The sequence below is a fragment of the Glycine soja genome, chromosome 4 (genome assembly GCF_004193775.1).
Source record: "Glycine soja cultivar W05 chromosome 4, ASM419377v2, whole genome shotgun sequence".
Lineage (NCBI taxonomy): Eukaryota > Viridiplantae > Streptophyta > Magnoliopsida > Fabales > Fabaceae > Glycine > Glycine soja.
In genome coordinates, this window is record NC_041005.1 from 24,339,184 (window position 1) to 24,349,887 (window position 10,704).

Genomic DNA, 10,704 nt, shown 5'->3' on the forward strand with positions numbered 1-10,704 from the left:
AAGAAGGAAAATGAAAAAGAAAAAGAGAAAGAGAAAGAAAAAGAAAATGAAAAAAATGAGAAAAAGGAAAAAGCAAAAGAGAGAAAATAAGAGAAGAGAAAAAGCAAGAGTGAGTGTGCTAGAGAGAAAAAGAAAGAAGCATCTTCAGCTGAAGGGAGAGAAGTACCATATCCTTTGGTACCTTCTTGGAAGGACAAAGAAAGACATCTAGCTAGATTTCTGGATATTTTCAAGAAGCTAGAAATTACCATGCCCTTTGTAGAAGCTCTACAGCAGATGTCGTTCTATGCTAAATTTCTGAAAGACATGCTAACTAGGAAAAACAAGTACATCCATAGTGACACCATAGTTGTGGAGGGAAACTGCAGCACCGTAATTCATCGTTTCCTTCCACCAAAACATAAAGATCCAGGCAGCGTCACTATACCTTGTTCTATAGGTGAAGTTTCTATTGGCAAAGCTCTTATTGATTTGGGAGCCAGTATTAATTTGATGCCGCTTTCCATGTGCCGGAGACTTGGAGAGTTGGAGATAATGCCGACTAGGATGACTTTACAGTTAGCAGATCGCTCCATCACCAGACCTTATGGAGTGATTGAGGATGTTCTGGTTCGGGTCAAGCATCTTATCTTTCCTGCTGGCTTTGTTGTAATGGACATTGAGGAAGATGCAGATATTCCCTTAATTTTGGGACATCCATTTATGTCTACTGCAAGTTGTGTAGTGGACATGGGGAAGAAAAAGTTAGAAATGGGTATTCAAGACCAATAGATCAGCTTTGATCTATTTAATGAGTAAAGAAAATTGCTGGACCAGAATATTTGTTTACAGTTGAAGGAGTTTGATGAGAAGGTTCTGAAGGAGAGAACCAAGATTGATCCAGGATAACAAAGAACTATGTATCAAGCTAATGACGTTAAAAGAGTGCTTACTAGGAGGCAACCCAGCCCTTTTTAATTTTGTTTTTCTTGCATTCTAGTTCAGTTAGATTGCTTGTGATTGTGTGTTTTCAACATGTTTAGTATTGAAAAAGCGGTTTACAAGTTTTGTGAAGAGATGGACAGAAGAATAACTTAGAAAATTTTCTGTGGTCCACGCGCTAAGTGCAGCCCTCGCGTTAAGCGCCATTTCCTTGACGCACTAAGCGAGTTGTTGTTCACACTAAGCGCCTTGACCCCTGATCATTAGCTGGATGGTCCCGCTAAGCGAGTGCTTAGTGCGAAGCCCAAAAACCTCTCTTGATTTTAATTCTTTTGAATTGGGCTTAGCGCGAATGCTCGCTAAGAGCAATTCCTTCTCTATAATTGCAATTATTAGAATTACGCTAAGTGCGGGCCACTAATGCATTTAATAAGCATTAATTCGCTAAGCGCAGCCTTTGGCGGCTAAGCGCAAGTTGCAGGACCAATCAAAGATGCAATACCCGCTAAGCACGACCTTGCGCGCTAAGCCCAAAAGCTTCTTTGGAATTTTAACATTTTGAATTGGGCTTAGCAAGCAGATGCACTAAGTGCAGGGGCTTTTAAAACTCAAACGTCATATGGACACGCTAAGCACACCATATGAAACTGCCAAAAATTATAAGGTACTTGCCTTAGGCAGTTACCATTTCACTCTTGTTGTGCATTAAGGGCATTCACTGCATCTGCCCTCACCTTGCTTCATCTCCCTGCATTTGTACACCTTTTCTATTCTTTGCATTCATCTGCACAATCCAAGTAAGTTTCTTTACTTTACTTCAATTTCTTTCTAAGTTTTCAACCTTAGGTTAGATAACTTAGTGATTGTTAGGTAGAATTTTTGTTTATGCTTAGTGTTAGGTTAGTTGTTAGTTAGAATAGCTTTAGGGATGTATTGTAGTCATAATGTGCTTTTTTTTATTAGGGTTTGATGGCCCAATAAGGGCCTATGAGAAGGGGTTAGAAGCCCCTAGTTTTCTGGAAATCACGATGAACGCGCTAAGCGCCTTACTGCACTAAGCGACTTCATCGGTTCTGTTGAAGATTCTAGATTTCCAAGATGAACGCGCTAAGCGCGGTTGTGTGCTAAGTGAGTATTGTGAATTAGACACTTAGGATATTTTTGTTTTTGTTGGGCGCTAAGTGTGCATGTCACGCTAAGAGCTATTATGTCTTTGTTTTTAAATTTCTTAGAATTGGACTTAGCGAGCCTGCTCGCTAAGCCTGTGTTGTCTAGTATAGTAGTTGCGCTAAGCGCGCCTCGATGCACTAAGCGCTAATCTTTCTATGTTTTAAAAATTTGTGGAATTGCGCTTAGCAAGCCTGCTCACTAAGCCCATTCCGCAGAAAAAATATTTTGTGTTCAAACGCTAAGCGCGTGAGTAGATTTTATAAGGTGTGTGTTGACTCCCCAATGCAGTTACTTTTTGTTTATTTATGTCTCAAGGAAATTTCAATGGGGGTTTACCAGAAAGCGCATCGAATCGTCAAGTATTAAAAATTTAAAACAGATGAATCCGAGTATCGAACACAGGGAACTAATATTAGCCTGAATTAAGTTCAGAATCGAAGCATTGTTGAGAAAACATGTATGAGTGATAATTTCAAACAAAATTTAAACTAAACTTTTATGCTAAAAACTATAAAATGCAAGGAATATAAAATGACAGCAGTAGGTAGAAATGTTGGGTCTTTCTAACAAACAAGCTGATGCATAGAAATATATTTCTCTAATCAATCGTGCTCTTGTGTTCTATGTTGTAGCCTAAACTTCTAAACCCTTGATCCCTCGTCAGGCCGAATTTATCCAAGCTTTGTCCTCAAATCCCTCTTGTTGGACTATGCCCGATTTAGACAACCCTCTTAGGTTTAGACTAACTTAAACTGAGTTTCGTCCGCAGATCCCTCATTTAAGACTAGACTCAGCTCAAGTAGCTTACGAAAGTTTAGTCTCATTTAGCCTAAGCTTCGTCCGCAGATCCCTCATTTAAGTCTAGGCCTAAACTAAATAGCATTATTGTAACAACATAACTAAAACCAAAACTAAATCTGCAGATCCCTCATTTAGGACTAAGTATTGATCCTGCTTCAATCAAGTTTTAAGGCAACAGTACATTTCCCAATGCTAAAGTCACATAACTGTGCACACAATTGGGTGATCAAACGAAAAGCATACAAACATTAAGCATTGAATGAAGCATTGAACATAGAAAACACAATCAATTAGATATTACGTATTTACATAAGATGTTCATTAAAAGTCCCCAACTAGGGTGTTTAGCCAGCCATTACAAAGAAACCCTAACAATAAATGAGATTAAAAGCAAAGAATGCTAGTTTCTTACACAAGAAAGGGGATTCCTCCTCCTCTTCTCAGCCTCTCACACTCACTCTCTACTCAATAATCTCCCTCTAATGACAAAACCTAGGCTTCAATGCACAAGTTGCTCCTCGTTGCTGCTTCTAGGGTTTTTTTCCCAAAATAGGCACTATGGAATGCTATGCACCAGTGCCTCTAAAAATTTTGTGCCAAGTCTCAAAAGGTGTGTACCCTAACTCCACACAAAACATGCTTTAAATAGGCTCAGAATTCGTGACCTTGCACTTAGCGCCACCTTTGCGCTTAGCTCGAGTAAGTGGAATTGGGCTTAGCACTAGTCTTGCGCTGAGCTTGGCTGAAGGCACCTGCTGTGCTTAGCGCACTGATCTTGCATTTGTGCATGGCTTCGATGCTGATGCTCTGCCAGATTCTCCTTTGCATTAAGCACGCTGAAGCTGTGCTTAGCGGTGGATAAGCACTTAGCCCAACTGCTGAGCTTAGCCCAATTGCTACTTTTTGCAATTCAAAACTTAGCCTCTTTTTCACCTGAAAAATGCACATATGTCATCATTAAATCCAATGGAAATGTTCTAGAGACAGTGTTAACCATAAAACAATATTTATTTACAAAATTTACTCCAAAATAACCATAAATTGGGGAACTATACAAGCTTTGGAAAATGATTTCTATACTAAAGTTTGTCGTATAAAGAGACTAACAGCGCACTAAGCGCATCTGTCGCGCTAAGCGCCCAGCCTTAATTTCAGTTTTATTTTCTGCTTTTCAATTTGAATAATTCCTGTCTAATCTTGTGATTTGATTCTTTTGTTTGCATGATATGACAGATCAAAATTCACATCACAAGATGCCTGGGACAGATATGCAAACAATATTCTTGGCCAGAAAATCCTTCTAGAAAGGAATGTGAAGCTGTTCTATGCCAAATTTGATGAATTTACAAGGGAAGTTGAGAGAAGGAACTAGCATAAGGAGCTCACTAACTTCTTAGAGGGAAGCATTGATGTTGCTATTGTTAAAAAATTTTATGCTAACCTCTATGACCCTGAAGAAAAGTCGCCTAAGCAGGTGAGGGTGTGAGGGAACCTAATTAAATTTGATGTTGACACTCTCAACACCTTCTTGAAGACACCAGTGGTCATAGAGGAAAGGGAGAGCTTGCCCGCCTACTCTAGGTTTGCTAATCTGAGGCCAGATACTCAAGATCTTGCAGCCCGTCTATGTATCCCTGGGAGGGGATTTGAGATGAATGCAGACGAGCTGCCTCTGAAGATTTTGAGGAAGAATCTTACTACTCTGGCCTGGACCTGGAGTGTTCTATCTTTTTCTAACTTAGCCCCGACATCTCGTACTTCATATATTACTTTGGATAGGGCTAAGTTAATCTACGGGCTTGTAATGCAGATGAATATGAACTTAGGATCCCTCATCTCGGGTCAGATTTCTCTCATCGCATAGCATGAATCCTCGAGGCTAGGTTTTCCAGCCTTTATTACTGCTTTATGTAAGGCCCAAGGAGTCGCATCTAATTCTCTGACCTTTGAATCCCTAAGCCCAGCCATTAATTTGGCTTATATTAAAAAGAATTGCTGGAACCTAGATGACCCTTCGGTCACTTTTCGGGGAACCCACAAATCTAGGGCCAGAGGATCTGAGGCACCATCTACTTCAGCTCCCCCTACCTCAACTCCTTCTACCTTTACTCTTCCTCCACCAGCAGTAGCTCTAGTTCTTCCAAGTCCCTCCGCTCAGAGCTCAGAGCCTTCCTTATCTATGCTGTAGAGCTGGCATCAGGGCCAGCTCCTGATCATCCAGAGTTTACAGGATGTGGTCCAGCAGCGGTCAGTTATGAGCGTCGAGGAGTTTCTTCAGAAGGTAGCCTGGCCCAGAGTCCAACCTTCTCCTTTGGGAGGGGGTGAGGCCTCTGCAGCCCAGGAGCCTTAATAGGACCAGGAGGACGACATTTAGAGGCCTCAGAGCCCACTCCACCTGAGCCTTTCATTTTTTAGATTGATCCAGTTATTGTTCAGGAGGATGTTGCAGTACCAGAGCCATCTCCTCAGCCTGAGCCTAAGCCATCTACACCAGTGTTTGACCTGCCTCTTTCTCAGGATCCATCATCTACACCAGCACTGGACCTGAATGAGCATGCACAGGATCATTGACAGGATCATGATTTTTATTTCCATGCTTTTTGAACAGTTTTATTATTATCTCGTCTTTAGTACATTTTATAATTTAGATTTATGTTTATGTTTCAGTCTTTAGATTTATGTTTATGTTTCAGCTTTTAAATTTTAGTTCATAGTTTTTATTTTGGTTGATAGCTTGTACAAAGCTTGATTGAACAGTGCATGATTGATTTATCCCTTTCACCTATTTTGAGCTGGAAGTATGATTGTTTGATTGAACCTTGAGCCTATATAGTTTATCTCCTTCTACCTTGTCTTAGGTTGTAGGAGAGCATTATTCATAAAAGGAAATCTTGGTTCAAAGAAAATTTGCCCAAAATTGGGGGAATTATGGGGTGAAAGCTTGTAATGATAAGAAAAGAGCAACATACACAGTCATCTAATAAGCAGCAAGTATTAAAAAAATTTGTTAGTATAAAATAAAAGTGTGTGTGCTGCTAATTAAGAAAAAGAAAAGCTAAGTGCGGAAAACCAAGTAATAGAGTTGGAATAAAAAGAAAAAGGTTGATCTATGGATGAATGCTCTCCTAGAACCTAAGCTTTTGCATCCTAGGAAAACCATGAATTGATTGCAGCCCATCATCGTTACAAGCCTAGAAAAGTCCTTCGGATTCAGTTTGTGTGTTCTTGACTGTATGGCATGAGATGAACTGCAAAGGTTGAGACTTATGTTGGTTGTTGATTGATGGATAACCTAAACACTTGTGCTTGAGTGAAACAGTAGTTGTGAGGCTTTGGTTAATGATCCTTCCTTGATATTTGTCGCTCTTACTAGCTTATTTCAGTTGTGCTTCTTAATAATCATGTTCATATCTTTGAAAAGTTGTATGTCTTGTGAGAAGTTGTTGATTGAAGCATTGTATGCCATCCATGTCATGTAATTGAATTCTTTGGAACAAACATTGTATTTGAATAACCACTGTGAGCTTGTCACTTGAGGACAAGTGATATGTTCTTTCTTCTCCTGAGGACGAGCAAAACTATAAATTTGAGGGAGTTTGTTAGTCGTCTTTTACGACTAATTTTTGGTATAGAAAAGTTTCCAAAATGTAAATAAATCTCCCAATTTACGGTTAATTTGTGGTAGGATTGTAAATATTTCTAGTTTAGTTTTCATTTGTGCTCAGTAGAAGCCTTCCTATTGAATTTAATGTAAATTTCACTTCAATTTCAGGTAAATTGGAGAAAATTATGAAGGTTCAAAAAGTGTTGTTTCGCTAAGCCTGAACCATGCACTTAGCGAGACCAAACCTCTAAGCGAGATAGCAGTGGCTTAGCACATGAGGATAAGCCTGAAGAGAGTTCTTCCACACCAGCACGCGTTTAGCGCGTATGCAGCCCACTAAGTGAGGAAGTTGTCTCTTCTGCACTAAGCACAAGATTGGCGCTAAGCCAAATATCACTTACTCGTGCTAAGTGCAAGAATGGCGCTAAGCGCGCCTTCGAGGTCAGAAAGTCCTTTTTAAGCCTGATTTGCACATGAAAAAAAAAGAGTGTGACGACGTGAAAGAGGTCAGAATTGATTGTGAAATGTGTGCAGAGAACAGAGGAAAAGTTGAGCATTGAAGCAAAGGTCCTAACTTTTAAGTAGATTCTAGGATTTAGAGTTATTTTCTAGGTTCTTAGAGGTGAAGGAGACATCCCCACTGCTTTTTAATCTGGTATTTTCTCTAAAACCCTTGTCCTATTTGTGAAAGTTGCTCCTTTGTAATGGAGGGCTAAAATCCTTTGTTTGGAATTTCTACTGAGTACTTGATGTAAATATTTTTATTATCTATTTGAGGTTATTTTCATGTGTTCAATGTTTCTATCTAAGCTTATTGTATGCATGCTTGTGGTTTGATCACCCATTGGTGTGTGCTGTTAGGAACTTTAGCATTGACAAATGTACTGTTTCCTTGGAACTTGATAGAGCAGGGCTAGATAACTGTAGTGCTAGACATAATGTGTAGGGTTCTAGTTTTTATTATGTTGTGCTTATAATGCTGTTTAAATTAGGCTAAGTTCAACAAGAGACATCTGCGAATGAAGCTTAGTTTAAATTAGTCGAAACTCATGAGACATCGGTGTTGGTATTTTTGTCCTCAGCATAGAAAACATGAATAATTTCAAATAAAGAAAACCCTAATTGCATCAAGTATCTCGGTGGAAGGACCCAACGCTTTTACTTATTTGTTTTCAAACTCAATTGTTCACGTTTACTCTTTCTTTGATTACAATAGAATATACCTTTGTTTTCAATTCATGATACTTAATTCTTTTTACAAACAACTGTATTTTGAATGACGTTTTCCCAAGTAAAACAGGTTCCTTGAGTTCAATACTCGGATCATTTCATTTTAATTATTTACTTGATGATTCGGTGCACTTGCCAATAGATTTCACACTCATACAAACAAGTAGTATTCCTAGGGGTGGAAACAGGTGCTAATACCTTCCCCATGAGTAAACAACTCCCGAACCCTCATTTTCAAAATTTGCAGGCTTCGTTTTGGTTTTTCTAGCATTTTCCTCAAATAAATGTTGGTAGCGACTCCACGCATTTTCTTCATGAGAAGACGCACATCTTTATCTTGCCTCGCCCTCCCGCCGAAGGGTAGGTTGCGACATAACCGTCTGTAATCGATTAAATCTATAAGGTAATCAATTATTTCAATGAAGTAATTGATTATATTATTTAAGTAATCGATTAAAGTGTTCATCCAACATCTGGAAAACCACTCAAGAACAATGTAATAGATTAGATGACCTAAGTAATCAATTAAAGTGTTCTTGTTCACCTCTAAACAACTTAAACAAGATAGAAGTAATCAATTTATCCATCTAGTATACGATTAAAGCAGAGACTGCTGAAAAAAATCAGTCATTGTCTCAAATAACAATGTAATCGATTAAAGTACTACCGAATCGATTAAACCGATATGAGACTTAACTCTACAAGCTTCAGACAACTTGTTGTAATTCATTACAACAACTCTGTAATCGATTAAAATAGAGCTTTTTTCATTGAAGAAAATTTTCTAACTTAGAAAATTTTCTTCACACATATTATGATGATGCATAATACAAGACAAATATCAAATGTACTAAGATGCAACAATCAAGTTAACAACAAATACAAATGTCACTCAAAGAAGTTGGGCATGTAAAAGCCAAAACATCTTATAAAGCTCCTTCAAACTTTTCCTTGGGCTTTAAGCTTTAGCCTTAGGTTGTTCCATGTTGCTGCTCCCCCTATCTCTAATGGATCCCACTTAAATATATTTTATAAATTATTTTTAAATTAAATTTAAGTAACTAATGATAAAAATTTTAATTATGAAATAACTAATTTTAAAAATAGAAAATATTAATAATTAAAATTTTATTTATGAATTAAAGTTAAAGTGACAAAAATTACACAAAATTCATAAGTAACAATATAGAAAACATTGGCATTCGGCAAGAAAAATTAAATTTCATTATTGTTGTTACCAAAACATGCTCAAATATGATTCATCAAGTCTACTTGAAGTTGATGAATTCCTCTTGTATGAATATACTGTCCTTTTTGTAGGTATGTAGCAAAGTCGATAGGAGCACTACGAGATACATCAATGTTTGAAATCTCTTTGTCTATTTGATCATAATCAACATCAACATCACCAATGTATGTGACTTGTTCATCTTCAACAATCATGTTATGCAATATAATGATGCTAATAAAATATTCTTCATCATATCGATGAGCCAATTATGTGATGGACCATATATAATTGCAAACTGAGATTTTAGAACACCGAATGCTCTCCCCACATCCTTTCTTGCCGATTCTTGACATTCTACAAATAACTTACTTTTCACTCCTTGTGGCATGGGGATGGTGATGTAGCTCCATGTGGAGCTTCTAGGCCTTGGATCTTCTTCATCAATGGAGTCCTTTGCTTCTTGAAGATCAAATAGGATTGTAATACAACTCAAAATAATGAATAATTTTCAAGCAAATCAAGCATACACATTTTTTGTTGTTGTTCTGGATGTGTATTTTGATGTTAATCTTTATCACCTTTTCTTGCTAATTTCTTTTTCGTTTTTTTCATTATTTTCCCAATGTTTTTGTCCAGATGTCTATTTTATCCAGTTAAAATTTCAGCTCAAAAATCAAAGTATTCAAGCCATAGTGGAGTTCAAAAGACAGTGTGCCAAAACTAACAGTAACCAGAATTTGAACCTAGAAATCAAGAGTAGTGTTTATGTTGCGTAAGGCTTGGATAGTTACAATTTGTGTTTGCTTATGCTCAATTATCTTGAATAACACAATTCAAGAGAGCTTAAGACTACTTATTTTGATTCACAAATCCAGCCACAACTCAGCACCACAACTCAATTTCTTCATAGGCATCTTATAGGAAACTTAGAAAACAAAAAAAATTCAACAATACTACTTCTAGGAATTGATTTAGAACATGTTATGAATTAAATAACATGCATGAATTATACTCAAAATTAAAATGATAGGCTAAGAATTGTAAGAATACATGAAGAAATGTATCTATAATTCAATCAACAAAATCAAAATTCAATACAAACTTAGAACATAATGTGACAATTATTATGACTAAACATGACTCTAAGACAACATGAATGATGTGATTTACACTTAGATTTTTTTGTTTTATTTTCTAATCAATATTTTTTCAATAAAATTGAGATCTAAAGGATAAGAAGAAGAATATAATGACTGAAAAATGATAGAACCTAAAATCAACACAAAAACATGATTCAAGAGTAGATCTATAAAATTTGAACCATAGAAATGCATGATGTAGCTCCATGTAGAGCTTGTAGGCCTTGGATTTTTTTCATAAATGGATTCCTTTGCTTCTTAATGATCAATGGCAGTAGAATCGAGAAGGAGGAAGGGTGATTGGAGACGCCACTTCATGAAGAAGATGAGTCAAGAACAAGTGTACATCTATGATTTAATCGGTTTATTTTTTTGAATCTACTCTAAACAGCACCAAAGCACAAGACAATGGAGGAGATACATGAAGAAGACAATGAAGAACAAGGAATTAAAGTGATTTGAACAAACAAAAGATAGAGGAAGCAAAAGAACATCACTTAGATGAAGATGCTCTGCTCTGATACCACATGATGTAGCTCCATGTGGAGCTTGTAGGCCTTAGATCTTCTTCATCAATGGAGTCCTTTGCTTCTTGAAGATCAATGGCA

At 37.2% G+C, this 10,704-nt stretch overlaps 1 protein-coding gene across 1 annotated transcript; it reads left to right on the top strand.

Annotated features, from left to right (window-relative positions):
• Positions 1–249: 249 nt before the first annotated feature.
• Positions 250–771, top strand: LOC114410684. The gene has a single exon (XM_028374630.1). It carries the CDS (start codon positions 250–252, stop codon positions 769–771), a length of 522 nt encoding a protein of 173 aa, XP_028230431.1.
• The last annotated feature ends 9,933 nt before the right edge of the window (positions 772–10,704 follow it).

Bases quoted from the DNA above. Each gene is read 5' to 3' on its own strand.
- LOC114410684 (XM_028374630.1), top strand. From the start codon at position 250: ATGCCCTTTGTAGAAGCTCTACAGCAGATGTCGTTCTATGCTAAATTT.